Here is a 15,103-nt window from a genome sequence, read left to right as displayed (position 1 = left end):
CTTTGCACAATATAGATGATGCTAGGGACACATGGTCATCTCCTACATGAAATGCGAGATGGCTGCAAATTAGAACTTCATATAGCAGGATAGCTAGCGCCACTGCTGAAAAAAGAAGCAATAAAGTAAAGGATAGCTGAAATAGGTGCTGAAAAGGGGCACAGATGCCTCTAGACAGCCCAAAGAGAATTCTTTCCATTTGCTCTTACACAACTTCCTAGTAGGATCCTTCTGAGAGAATAAAAGGATGTGTCGAATCAGGGAGGAGAACCTGGACTGTCTAGCCATCACAGGAAGTGAAGAATCCACTGTCAACATGAGGGGTCAAATGTCCGGATGAGTCATCCCAGAGATGAGATAAAACATCCAAGGGGGTGCACTAGCTGAGGCCACAGGAAGGGAAACCATACTTGAGGCCAGAATAGGTAATTTTAATTACTCTGTTATTCTGGTGGGATGCTTCCTGAAGAAACATGAATTAGAGTAAAAGGAAATGCATAAAACAGCCCAGGGGTCCATCCAATTGTGAATCAAATAGTTTCTAGGTGACTACCCCTCTGGGGGGGTTATGACTACCCCTCTGAGGGGATTGGACCAAAGCACCTGCTGCACTTAGGAGTAGAGGGGGAAAGAACACACTGCAGCACTGCCTGTCCCATTGAAGTAAAATTGTTTCCGCCACAACAGGGCTGAAAAACCCTCATGAGGGAGTACGATGAACAGCCCCAAGAAACTTCTGTGGTGTTCCACCAGGCTGTGTTTTCCCTGCAAATCTTTGCAATCTGTACTGACGAAGTCAGGGGGTGTCACCTTACTGACCATTGCACTGCAAGCATTCACTACAGTATCCACATACAGTACCTGGATAGGGGCACTACAGTTATGGAAGCTGCCATGGATCCAAGGAGTTGTAATGCCAATCTTGCTGGTGGGTAAGGAAGAGAGATGTGGGATGCTTGAAAAATGTTTACTCTTGCGATTTGTGTCACTGTATTCAGACGAGCACCAACAGACTTCAGGAAGAGTAGAGACCTGGCGTAGTTCATGGTGATGCTCAAATTAACACATAGTTGGAGCAAGTAGTACCTGGCGTGAATAAGTAGAAACCTGGTTTGAGCAGAAAGGAGCCAGTCATCCTTTATATGGAAATGGCCCGAATCCCGGCATCTTCTGGGTGCTGTAGTGAGACTAATGGACAGGGCTAAGAACTGGTACTGACTGGCTCCCAAGCTGAAGAGTAAAAATCTTCTAGATAGCTCATCTACTTTGATGCGATAGATCTCCAGGATGCTTATCAAGGACATCCAATAATTCTTGTGTAACACAGTGGTAGAATGGACTGAACTGTGACCATTTAGAACTCTGAGCATCTGACATACTGGTTCAAATCACTGAGATCCCATGATAGGCCTCAGGTCCACGCTTTTCTTTGGCATCAAAAAGAACCTACAAGTAAGCTACAAATCCTTGCTGGTCTGGGGGGACCATTTTCTTGACTAACAGTATTTTTTTCATCTTCTGTAGATGCTGGTATTGATGAATGTATTTCTACATGTATTCAATATGTAAAATTGATATTTTCTGTTGGAGCTTTTCTCCTCGGGCCTCCGCTAAAAATAGGCATTTGCAGCACACTCGGACAAACCCGGTCAACAAATATAAAATAAATAAAATAAAAAATGCTGCTTTCCTCTGAGTAGGTGGAATGTTGGGAAGTTCTGTAGACTGACTGAAAGGCTAAAGGGAAAAGGGTATGGCTGTCCAGGTTTCCGGGTGCAGAGATAAGTGCCCCTCCAACTGCCTCCATAGTGCAGTAGTTGGGCAAACTTTCAGGAGTACTGGTAGGGCTTCTCAGAGAAAGGACCTCTGAAGCCCTGGTTTTGCGGGCCTCCATTGCCATAATGGCAACATCTACCACTGGAATTCCTCCCTCTGCCACAGGGGGACCTGTCCCCCCAAGGGGTTCTGGGTAAAGCCTTGCGACTTCCAGAACGACATCTTCCTACTATATTCCCTGTTCGATAAAAAAGTTGTTTTGAAGGGTAGAAAACCATATCCCTACAGATGTCTTTCCACCTTGCTCACTCCTAGATGGAGTTTCTTTCACCTTGAAGACAATAAGTTACACTCATCAAAAGCATTAATGATGAATGAGGATTTGAAAGGACCCACAATCAGAGGCACACGCATCCAGGCATGCCTTCTCACAGCAATTCCTGAACCCGCAGTTCTCCAAGCTCCTTCTAAAGCAAAAAGAAACAAACAGTCTCATAGAAGTGTTCGAAAGGGACTGTAGGGTGCCCAGTTGCAAAGAACAAGTATTGTCCTTCACAGACATGGACCCAGAGAGGGCACTGGAAAACTCTATCAAGTCCCTCTAGAATCTTGTAACATTTGCCAAACAGTTCAGTGACACAAACAAGCTTCCAGAACCTGACCAATGGAAAGCACCAATACAAAGGGAATCACAATAAGGCAAGAGGCCTGTAATAGGAGTGGAAGAAAGAAAAATAAATTAACCCTTTTTCAATCTATATATAAAATGAGATGAAGAAAGAGGGGATATGAGAATAAAACAGAATAGCTCAGAAAGCTATCTAAAAAGAAAAGCACTTATTCTGTCCACTAAAACACCCAAGACAATGTCCATTCACCGAAGCTACAAACAAGATTAAGGGCAATTCAAGCTAAACAAGATGATTATGGGTAAGGGGGAGCTCAAGCTACACAGCAGAGTCTTAGAAGTTCACAGGATCATAGGTAGCCGAAGACAGATCAGAGGTGAGATCCAAGACCCATCATTTGAGGAATGGAAAAAATCATATCTGTTGTGGACAGAAGCAAACATATCTTCCAGGGGAGTTCCATACAGATAGGCAATCTCCTGGAAGACCTCTGGGCAGAGCTCGTGAAACTCTACCGTGATCTGCTCAGCAAGTATGCTACCATATTTTACGCTGACAGAATGCAGGTTGCCTGTAGGTAGAGACTGTGTAGCGTTTCCAGCTTCAATGCCACCACAGCTAGTCTGCACAGGGTGTAGGACTTTGTTCCCCTATTACTGTGTTGTTGTCTTTCGGCTTTTCCCGGTTAGGGGTTGCCACAGCGGAACTCTGGTCCACTAATGATTGGCAGTGAATTTTTACGTGCAGAGTTGTCAGCCCCGACGCACAACCTTCAACGAAAGTACGCCCATTCACGCATGTCTCCACACAGAAGACGCTCTAGCTGAGAATCTAACAGGACTGTGTCTTATTGTGACGCGACAATGCTACCGCAGCACCACCACCGCAGTCCCCTATTACCACACAGTAATAACAGACAACACCATAGGTAACAATGGTGCAAGTGTTCACAACTAATTTAGTCCTTGGACAGCCTTTCAGGGCCATGTCTTATTTGAGGATTGTGCATTTGTGCCTAAAATGAGGTTCCCCACTGACACTAGAGAAACTGTCCCCACTTAAATCCAAGGTGTCTGACAAACCGAAATGCTGCCAACCCAGCTATCTGAAATTTTGTAAATAATCATATGTAATTTGTGAACATTAATATGATCCATAGGCTTGTCTTACAAATGAAAGAGAACTATACGTTATGTGAATATTAAACTACTGGTGCAAGTGTGTGTTGAACTGTATGTTTTGTACTGAGCTTCAAGAATGTAACCACAGTGTACCCTACTGGAAAAGAACAGAGTTAACTTGCAAACTAAGAAAAAAAGTGAATCGTAAAATAAGTGAATTGTTTTAGGATTGTGTTTTATCTCCCAGCTTCACGAAAGGAGACAGGATGTCTACAGCTAGAGGTTTTTTCTGTTGTCTTGAAACAGAAACAATTACTAGGTTTAAGTGTTAAACTGTTTTACGACTTCCTGTTCTAGGCAAACTTCTGAGAGATATGTAATTCTCGCACATAGATGCTAAAATTCTGTTGGCATCTGTTAGCCTGGGAACTGAAGGTAGGTGACAAACAGTGATGTCATCCAGCTGACCCAGCATTAAAATTTTGATATCAATTTGGGAACTCTCTCAGACTGTGCATTTTGTATTTGTCTTTGGACCTGGAAACATCCTCTCATCAGCACTTGCCTTGATAATAGTAAGTAACCAGGATAAAGTGATTTCTTTCAGCTATAGATAGGAATATAGTAAAGATTAGTTTAGATGTTTTCTGTATTTGAGACTGTCCTGCAATGTTGTTTTAAAATATTTCCTGTGATTCTGAACTCTGTAGTCACTGTGTTGGAGTATTGTTTTGTTCTTTTAATTTATTATTAAATATATTTAAACCTTTTCATTCTGGCTGGTTGGTTTAGAGATTTAAGCTCTAAGAATACTTGCACATGTATGTGGTGACACTGTATAGGCCACTCTTAAATAGCCTTGGTCACACTTACGATTTGGATAATAGTAACATTACACAGTAGGATTGGTCACCTTTTGGGAAGGGCCTTAAAAGTAGCTGATAAGGGGTTCTGGTGGCAGTGCTAGCTACGTATGGTCTGGGCAGAAGGAGGGCATAGCTAGTAAATCTGTACCAGCCTTTCCCGAGGGGGAGGGGGAGAGAGATACTTGGGCAGGGACACGAATCACTGGTTGGACAGAGATTGTTGGGAATACTTGGCTTGGAAACCTGGCTAAGGACTCAACTCTATAGCTGTGCCAGTGGGGTGTCTTATTGGGGATCTGGAGAAAGAGGGAGAAACCAGCCCCCGACTGATTTCTGTGTGCTCTTAACGGAAATTGTACTTTACTGTGTGTGTACTTGTCATCCTCCCAATGTGTATGTCCTTCACTGGTGCTAGTGGTGAGTACTGAGGCTCCTTGATTACTGGCCAAGTGAAGGGGCGCCACAGAGTCAATTATAACAGACAAAGAATGGGGGGAGAAAGTGGAAACATTTTCTGTTAGAGTTTACTGGGGCACAGTAGGTCCTTTTTGATGTATTCTAGGACTGGAATAGGGAAAGACTGGCGATGTTAAGATTTGTGCCCAGGCAGATTTGAGAAACCACCGAATTTTTTTTCATGCTGTGTATAGCTGAAAGAATCATTAAGATGGGAGAACACCATGTAACACACAATTCTGAGGAATTTCCTTGCTGTGGATCTGCTCTGGCAAGCCAGAATTACAGAATACTGCTGGTAGAAGGAAGCCTTCCGTGAACGGAGATAATATTCTGTCAGAGAGCTGTCCATAAGGCTTCCTACAAAGAACTTTTGGGAGATAATCGGAGAGGACTTTCCAGATTTAACATGAAACCCACACTACAAAAGAGATTTTTGGGAAAGTGCAGGGATGCTGAAGTGTCTAGAGCAGTAGTAGACAGAATGAGGCAACTGTCCAGATAGATGTAAATGTGAATTCCTTGAAGTCTGTTGAAGCCAAAGTCTGGAATCAAACATTTAGTGAATACCCTTGGTGTGGCAGAAAGATCAAAATGGCAATGTAAAACAAAAGTGCAATCTCAAAACAAAGAACTGTAAGATGTACAGTCTAAATACATATGTGAAGAAAGAATAAATAAAAGCCTTGGGTGAATGAGGGAAAGACTGTAAACTTAACATTTTGAACTATGAGAAAGGCATTTAGAACTGAGGTACAAGATTCGACTCCAGGTGCCTTCCTTCTTGGGTACTAAAAAATCCTTTAATAGACTCCGTTTCTACGGCTGTACCAGTGTCTTTGTCCACTCAATATTTTATCCACCCCTGGACTTTCTCCAAATCAGAACTGGGGTCACCAAGTATCCCTGTACATCAGGTGCACATAATGTTTGACTGAGTGTTGGGGGTTGGCACAATGGTGAACATGTTTATCTCACAGACAAGGTACAGGGTCTGAAAGGGAAAGTGGCTAGGCCAAAAATGGCCCACAAGGAAAGCTAGCCTAAGACTTACCTATGAACCTACAGAAACTTAAGGCAGCACTAACCATATCAAAAACTGGTTTCAATGTCAGAAGCAGGAAGGCTTACAACCGACTTTGATAAAATACAGTTGTGTACACTTCTCATAAATGTAGATGTTGAGTGTATTCACTGTTGCGGTCATTACATTTGGGTAATCTGCTGGCAGGTTGCTCTCAGTCAGCCTGAATTCCAGTCTTGGGTCCTGCGTCGGTTGCTGTCTTCTCTTCCATGACGTGTGGTCATCAGGGGTACAAAACAAGCAGCAAACGCCATTTTCTTTAGTTTTTCTTGCCCCACGTCAGGTGCCCCCAAAAAGGTAGCAAAAATATATATGTATAAAAACTATATATACATGCATCAATATAATCTTTACCTTCATCTACAAGCAAATACACCACATAGGTTGTAGAAGATAGAGAAGGAAAGATAAACTCCAGAATGAAAGGGGGATGGCGGGTGGGTTACCTGGACTGCAACAGTGAATACACTCTAACATCTACATTTATGGCAAGTGTACACAACTGTACTATGTTCTTCGTGTTTCACTGTTGCAGTCATTACATTTGGGTAGAATCCCAAAGCTATGGTTGGGAGGCTGGAGCTAAACAGCATTAGGTGCAGCTTTAAGGCCCTGCAGAACTGCAGTGGCAAAGCCTGTCCTGGATTTAGAGTATAGAGGCAAATGATAATGCTTTGTAAAGGTGTGAACAGAACTCCAAATATCAGCCTCTAGAATGTCTTTGGTTGGTACTCCTCTGAGATAGGCTGCTGAAGTAGCTGCAACCCTGGTGGAATGAGACCTAATGCCCTTGGGCACAGGTTTACCATGGTGCAAGTAGCAGAAACAAATGCAGTGGCTTATCCACTTTGAAATAGTCTGCTTTGAAATAAGCCTTTCCTTCTGATCCTGCAGCATATGTCACTAGTAACTGCTCAGTTTTTCTTAGAGGTTTAGTCCTGCTCAAGTAGAATCTTAGCTGTGTACGTCCCAAGGAATGCAGAATTCTCTCCCCCTTGTTCTGCGGATTTGGATAAAAAGTTGGCAGATGAATAGTTTGGTTAAGAGCCGCACTGGAAACCACCTTGGGCATAAATGTTGGATTTGTCCTCAGAGACACCCTGTCTGGGTGAAATATGATAAAAGGCTCTACAGCTATGAGGGCCTGTAGCTCTGATACTCTTCTTGCTGAAGTAATTGCTAGCAGCAGAGCTGTTTTCCATGATAAAACTTTACATCAGCAGTAGCAGCTGGTTCAAATGGAGGCAGGGTGAGCTTTTCCAACACATAATTGAGGTCCCATGCAGGTATTGGTGATCTTCTACGAGGCCTTACATTTTTGGCTCCTCTAAGATACTGCTTTAGTAAAGGATGAGAAAAGATTGGTGGCTCTGTATTGTAATGAGCCGAAATGGCAGAGGCATGGATTTTAATTGATGAGAAAGATGGGCCTTTGTCAACCATCTCAGGTCAAGTATTGTAATATCCGAGGAATATTTGGTTCTGCTGTATCAGTTCCTTGCGCTCGATTCCAAGTACAGAATCTCTTCCATTTATCAGCATAAGATTTTCTAGTACTAGGCCTTCTGGCTTCCAAAAGGACACCCATCACAGCTTTACTGAGAGGTGTTGTCTGTATAACTACATTATCAGCCATGCTGCCAGGTTCAGTGTCTGGAATTGATTGTGCAGGATCTGATTGTTTTGCTGGGACAGTAGTTGAGGTCTTTGAGGTAAGGTCCAAGCTGGGTATTGAGACAAGTTCCTTAGAATTGGGTACCAGTACTGGTGAGGCCAGTCCGCGGCAATTAGTATCATCTTCGGTTTTCTCTTGTCTGACTTTTAGGAGAACCTTGGGAAAAAGAGGCAGAGGAGGAAAGGCGTAAAGGGATAGGTTTTTCCAACTGAAGGATAGGAGCGTCCACTTTCCATGCTTGTCTGTGATAAGTCCTTGTGCAGAATCTTTTCAATTGATAATTTTGAGAAGCAAATAGAGGTCTGGGCTCCCCCATTTTGTTATCATGCTGAAGACTTGTGGATCTAGTTTCCACTCGTGAGGATCCATAAGGTTTCTGCTTAAATCGCCTGCCAGAGTATTTTGTTTTCCTGGCAGGAACTGAGCATGAAGATGTATTTGATAAGTCAAAGCTGTGCCCCACAGTGCCATGGCTAATTTGCAAAGGGGGTATGAGTGCGTGTCCCCCTGCTTGTTTATATACCACATAACCGTGGTGTTGTCTGTCTATCAGTAGTTGTCCTGGATGAATAAGTCCTTGAAGGCTGTCAGGGCATTTTGAACAGCTAGCATCTCTTTCTGGTTGATATGCAGATGCATTTGTTTTGCGGTCCATATGCCCTGAATGCATCTTCCTGCCATGTGGGCCTGGGCCCCGCCCCCCCCAGGCATAATCTGATGCATCTGTTGTTAAGGTTTGGCTGGCAGGGGGCCCGTCCCATGTTTTGGTGACATGCCTTTGTCCACCATAGAAACTCCTGTTATAGGCAGGGAATGAGAAGAATCATTGTTTCCAGACTGTGACAATGTTGACTCCATAAGCTTTTTAGGTACCACTGAAGTTTCCTCATATGCAGTCTTGCATATGGAATCAGTAGGATGCAGGATGCCATGAAGCCCAAAGCCTGCAGAATTTGTCTTGCAGATAACTAGGTTTTTGCTGCCATCAGTTTGAAGTAGTCAGTTGCCTTTGCTTGTCTGGCGTGAGGCAAGCCATCTGGGCACTTTTATTCAAGCTTGCACCCAGGAATGTTATCTTTAGGGAGGGTACCAGTTGTGATTTATTTTCGTTTATTGTGTACCCTAGGCATGTTAGAAGCCTTTTCACAAATGCCAGGTGTTGAAGAATGCCCTTGTTCTCTGCTTGAATGAGACAGTCGTCCAAGTAAGCAATTACTGGTGCCAGGCACTTTGTAAAGACCCTGGGCACAGTAGATACGCCAAAGGTCAGTTCAGAGAATTGGTAATGCATGAAACCAGCCTTTAATCTGAGGTATTTTCTGCATGATTGCCTTACTGGGACATGCAAGTATACTTCTTTTAGGTCTAATGTCACCAGCCAAGCATTCTTGCCCAGCATGGGCAGAAGCTGCTGCAAAGTCAGCATTTTGAATTTTGGAATGTCCATGTGTGTTTTCAGAAATCAATAAATGCAGTATTGGCCGCCAGGCCTTGTCCTTTCTGGGTACCAAGAACAGTCTTGAGTAAAAACTGTGTCATTTTTCCTGTTCTGGTACTGGCTTAATGGCCCCCATATCCATGAGGGACGTAACCTGTTTCTGTGCCTCTGCCCATTGATTTTTTGGCAGATCTGGCCAACCATTTGCCATTGGCAGAGTATATCCCTGTGATACCATTGTTTAGCACCCATTGTCCTGGGTTATTAACTGCCAATTTTGAGCAAAAAGTGCTAATTTTCCCCCTAAGGGTGCTGCCAAAAGATAAGTGCTTGGTGTAGGCAAAGGGAAGTCATTGGGACTGTTTTCTGTAGGTTTGCGCTTTATTTCCTCCAGATTTGGAGGTAGAAGTGCCCCATTGCTTTGACCTGTATGAATCTTGTGCCTGGAATCTGGAACCCTTAAGGGCATCTGGATTTGCCCCTTTGAGCTCTGTCTGACACAGGAAAGGACCAATTTTTTGTAGGCCAGTGTCTACTGAATCTTAGTGGCTGCACTTGTAAGTCTTTTAAAGTTTGCATAGACTTAGCTTTGTCTTCCATTTTCTTCAAAACCTCTTCTGCCTTAATATCAGAGTATCATGCTGTGAAGGTGCATCTAGTAATTTAGCTTTAACATGATCAAGCAAATTTTCTTCCTTTAACCAGGCATGCCTCCTAATCACAGATCCTAACTGCGGCCCTGCAGGAGGCCTCCAAGGAATCAAAACCACATTGCAAAGTATGCTTTCCAACCTGTTCAGCTGTATGCAATAATTCCTGCAATTCTTTATTTTCTGCACATTCAGAAATCAAAATTTTCTGTTTCAGCAATCCCATAACACATTGATACTTGAGCATATGAAACTGGCAGTTTAAGGCCCTAATTGCCAAGGTTGCAGATGTATAAACCTTTTTTCCCCATCTATCCAGTGCCCTTGAATCTCATTCAGAGGGGGTAGGATTTTTTGCTGTTGAGGCCTTAACTCCCTTTGGACCCTGTGAAATAGTTTTAGGATCAGCAGCAAGGTTTCTAAATAAAAAATTGTGAGTCAGGGACCCTGGAATATCTCTCAGGCTTGTTGGGAGCCGGAGGTAAGTAGTCAGGGGTCAAGCTTGACTCCGAAAACACATCATCCACAATGTCTAAAACAGGGGGTATGGCTAAAGGCCTGTACTGAGGGAGAAGGAAATCCAGAGCCTCTTTTTTGATTGAGAAATCTTGACTCGCCCAGAGCTCCCTCAAAGTATGCAAGGTTTCTCCAAATGAATAATCCTCAGGAGGTGATGCAGATGGTATAGACTCCTGTGCATCAGAATCCTCTTAGGGAGGTATAGATAATTCCTGCTCATAAGAGGAATCAGAAGAAATAGAAACCTGATCTGAAGATTCACAATCAGTGTCTTACCTAGGCCTCTTATCTGGAGGGGGATGGGAACCCCTGATCAAAGTAATATGGTCTTCAGCCATTGTGATAATCTGTTTTTTAGGCATAGAGGCCTGTGCATGTGGCTCATGCGTCATTTGTTTAGTTTTAGAAGTTGCTTTGGTCTTTGGTTTTGCAGCTGTCTGATATAAAAATGCTGAGGCCTGAATACACCCTCAGAAGCCGGTGCCTGCTCAGCGGCTCCGGACCCATCCAAGGGAGATGCATCCGTGGGCCCAGTACTTTGAGTATCTCGCGGCATGCCAGACTCCAAGTCAGTAGGGGCCTGCGACTCTAAAAGTAGCTATCAGGGGCTGCAAAAACACCTCACTGGAGTACCGGCGACTGGCTTAGGAGAAGCTTCGTCGGTTTTGGATCTCGACCGTCTCAGTCTTTTTCTTTGCGTTTTTTATGTACTCCGGTAATCGGATTGCTATCAGACGACATTTCTGGGTAGTTAAATCTTTTTCCAAAATACCTTGAGGCAAAAATATATGACGCTTAATAGTGCATTGGTTAAATCTAGCACGAAACCCACAGCCAGGCACGTTGTGATCAGGGCCTAGGCAAGGAATACAGTATAAATGGAAATCCTTATGGAGGTATTTGCTTCCCACAGGTTATTACAATTATTTTTTTCTGACATCCGTATGGAGCAAGAAAAAAGTTTCCCCAATGAGGTACTTAGCTTTAGTGAAGACTTCGGTTCTGAAACCAAAACTAATATTTCAGGAGTCAGCCAACCGGCACTTGCAAAATGCTTCTGCTTCGGGCACCGTGCAGCAAGAAAGACTAAAGAAAATGGCGCCGGCTGCTTGTTTTATACCCCTGATGACCTGACGTCATGGAAGAGGAGACAGCAACCGACGCAGGACCCAAGACTTTGGAATTCAGGCCGACTGAGGGCAACCTGCCAGCAGATTACCCAAATGTAATGACTGCAACAGTGAAACACGAAGAACATCACTTATTTTTGCAGACATGCATACAGTTAAAACTGTTACGACAGCTAGTGTGGAACAGACATACACACTCTTCCCATACCAGTTTTTTTTCATTGAGGATAGGGTTAGAAGCAGCAAAGGGTTTTGAACTGCCCCTGTCCACACAGGAACAGTCAGCAGTGGGGCTTCTGAAAAGAAACCAAGTCTTGTTTTCTAGGTGCAGGTGGTTGTGAATTAGAAGCAGCTGCAGCATTAAAAGCATCATCCAAAGCTCCCAGAACTGGAGGGTTAAGCCAAGTGCTTTGGAGAATCCATACTAAGCAAGCCATAACTTTTTTTTTTTTTTTCGAGCCTCAGAAACTTCTCTTCCCTCCCACTTATAGCTTTTCATCTTAAACATATCAAAGAAAGACTGTGTAATTTGGAGAATCTGCTCCAAATGATTTACAAGAAAACTGCAAGGCATTCTCAATCCCTTTATCTTTAGAATCAAAGACTACCTTCTTCCTCAGAAGATGAACGCCCTCTCTTCCTTTTAGCCTGGGTAGAACCATGGAATAGAAGGAGAGAAAGAAAAACAAAAAACAACCAACACTGTACTGCCTTGTAAAGAACATAAGCAAAAATGTACCAGTCTTTCTAGAAGAGATGGTGTGAATAGAAGAATAGATATTGTTCAATCTTTGGAGACTCTCTGGGGTCTATACTCTTGACAGTTTGAGTTCTGGGTATCTGATTTTTCTCAGAAATCAAACAACCCAGCTATTTCCACCCTTACCAAGACTTTATAAACTCCTACCTCACCCTCAGCAGAAATAATGCAAGATTCACCCTTTTCGACCAAGGATGCCAGAGGTCCAATCTGAAAGAATGTGCACTGTTCCTGCATGTTTGGGGCTTCCCATGGAGGAAACAAAATCAAACCAATGGCTCAATAGTTGTGGAACTATATCGGCAGAAGAGTCAGTCTCAGACTGGAAAAAACATGCAAACAAAAAAAAAAATTCAAGAAAATATCAAGGACTTAAGCCCACATCTAACGGTTTGAAGTGTAAAGGTTAAGCTGGCATTACCACACCAAATATCTTGACACAGAGCACAGGATGTGTGGTACTGTCATAAAATGGTACCCGCATTCCATGTGCGCACATTTTCCTTTCTTGGCAGAAGTATGCCAATAATATAACTTTTCCACAGAAAAAACAAAGGTGTCCAATGGGGCTCATCTGCCCCCACCCCACCCCAGCAAACCATCAGTGTTTAAGGTGCCAAGATGATTAGATGTTCAAGCATGCCAACAAGCACATTCTCCATTCTGGCACCTGTACCTCCTCCTTATACCTGCATGCTCTCAAGCTGACTGGATATACAATACACGAGGAAGGCACCCAAAGCTTTAGCAGACTGGTTAGATGTCAAACAGCCTTGCAAGTTAAGTTGCATATAGCTGAATACTAGTGCAATGGTGATCTAATGATAAACATATGCAGTTTATCATCAAGTGTTCTCAACTCTTACTATTCCCTCCACCAACTTCACCCACAAGCAACACTTTCATTGTTGTCTGAAGACAGATTCTCTACTGGGTTACCCCACAAACCAGGTAAAAGGTGTTAATTTAAGTTTCACTAAATATTTATAAAAATATCCTGCAAAACAATACTAAAGACTATAACAAACACTATGCTATTTAAAAGAATTCTAACCAAAATTGATATAAACTTGTTCCTAGAGTTACGCCCTGTTCCCTTATGAAAGACAACCAAATCAAACATTTGAGCTATCAGTTCCTTACCTGTAAGGCTGCCATTTACCATGACATACAAATGCTCTCGTGGATAGGAATGAAGGTCTCTGGAGATAGCATGCAAGCTAATAGAAGGATATTCCAAAGAGAAGCCCATTCCAGCTTTATCAAACCAGGACAACCGACTGAAAACAAATAATGTAGTGTTTCAGACAATTTTGCCATATCCAACACTAAAAAAAAATCAACTTACAGTAAATCTACAAAATAAGCAACCTGTAAAGGGTGTAGCTGCAATCAGAACTCAGGTGGTCTTTTACAGATGCATACCAAAAGCAGTCTATGTTCTCCTTATACTGGCTGGTCTACACAAGGCTTTCTGCACTGAGTAACTATAAAAACTGTCTTCTGGTATTCCCAGCTCAGCACAGTCATGTAAGGCAGTAAGGCAACATTCAGAAGAAATGTACCCACTTCTGGGCAAGCACATGCAAGGGTGTCACTCAGTACTCAAAAACCCTGCACTACTCAAGTTTGACCCAAATAAAAATGAAAGCAAAAAATCAGGACATAGAAAACAAAATGATAAAATATATACTTAGCCAACTTGAAGTAAACCCACCCAAATGCACCGAATGAAAAGGCAGTGGAGACAGACGGGTAGCACAAGTTACAATATGGTGTCATGTTTTAATACTCCAAGACAAACATTTACTAATCTGCACCAATTTAAAACTTTGTTCAGATTGCACTACTAGACATTTTTTTGCAGTGCAGTGTACGATTATAAATAAACAGTACACAACCTTAAGTAGAAACTACTTACACCATCTCATTGAAAAAATACCTAGTCAACATTGAAAAAAGGTAAACCTTCCTGTTTACAGCTGGATAAGAGGAAGCGTGCAGGGGATGGCGATGTTCCTCCTTACTTTACTCCATGGTAAACAAGGGACCAAAAGCTGAACAGTAGACAGGAACTCTGTCCTGTGCAGCCAAGTAAGGACATCAGCATTTTTTTTTGTTTTTTTTCTTGAATTTTACAGCCCAAAATAAAAGCAGCCAAGCAAACTAACATAGCAAAGTCAGAAAACTAATCACATACAGCATTTTCTTCTGGATTCCACATGCAGTATCAGGAACGCAGCTGCAGTAAGATTACAGCCGCAGTAAAAGGGCTACATTTCTTATTCACTTACAGAGTTGCTCTCCAACAGCTGCGGTTTGTGGTTAATATCCTGCTCATTGTTTAGTATCTGGAATGGAATTCAAGCTCACATCGTTATCTGACCCCCCCAAACAAACAATCAAGTAATGGATTTGTTGCATTCTGCTGTTAACTCCCCAGCAGTGCGTTTTAGGTATATACCTGTAAGCAGAACCAAGCCACAGCCTTCCTGTACAATCCATAAAAGAAATACACACACCAAATTAGATTACAATTTCTGAAGTCTTCAGGATAGCCCCTTCTTCCAGACCATGAACAACTGTCCTAGCCTGGAATAAGTACTCCTCTTCACTGCCCTCTCCCACTTTGTTCATAAGCTACACAGTAAAGCCCTGCATGCAATAACTGGTTCCATCAGTTTTTCCATGATTTTAAGGCTACAGAATACAGCCCTGCATTCAATAAGGCAGATCAGCTATACAATGGTACAGCTATTTCCAGGGGGAAGGGGTGGGATTGGCATTAAATGTATTCACTCGAGGCAGCACACTGGCCATATAGTACCAATTTCTTTTTTAAAGGTAAATCCCCTTGGGCTGAATGGTATACGCACATCCTATGAATCTCATATCATAAGTCTCACCAGGTTTGGAATAAAATGTGCATATTTATCAAAAAGTGCATAGGATGTAGAATTGTGTCCAAATCACATGAAGGATCTGAAGCAAAGCATATG

The 15,103-nt window shown here is 42.7% G+C and overlaps 1 protein-coding gene across 2 annotated transcripts in view; it reads right to left on the bottom strand.

Moving 5' to 3' along the window:
* Window positions 1-15,103, bottom strand: part of CLNS1A (chloride nucleotide-sensitive channel 1A) — a 502,722-nt gene that overhangs the window by 438,477 nt on the left and 49,142 nt on the right. For both annotated transcript variants that reach the window (XM_044073345.1, XM_044073344.1), the window contains exon 2: window positions 13,248-13,384. In XM_044073345.1, coding sequence (XP_043929280.1) covers window positions 13,248-13,384 — 137 coding nt within the window. The remainder of the gene's footprint in view (window positions 1-13,247; window positions 13,385-15,103) is intronic.

Source organism: Protopterus annectens, chromosome 5.part1 (assembly GCF_019279795.1).
Source record: "Protopterus annectens isolate FY-2018-M chromosome 5.part1, PAN1.0, whole genome shotgun sequence".
Lineage (NCBI taxonomy): Eukaryota > Metazoa > Chordata > Ceratodontiformes > Protopteridae > Protopterus > Protopterus annectens.
The sequence above is the reverse complement of the archived record's forward strand: the minus strand, read 5'-3'. Positions and strand labels throughout refer to the sequence as shown.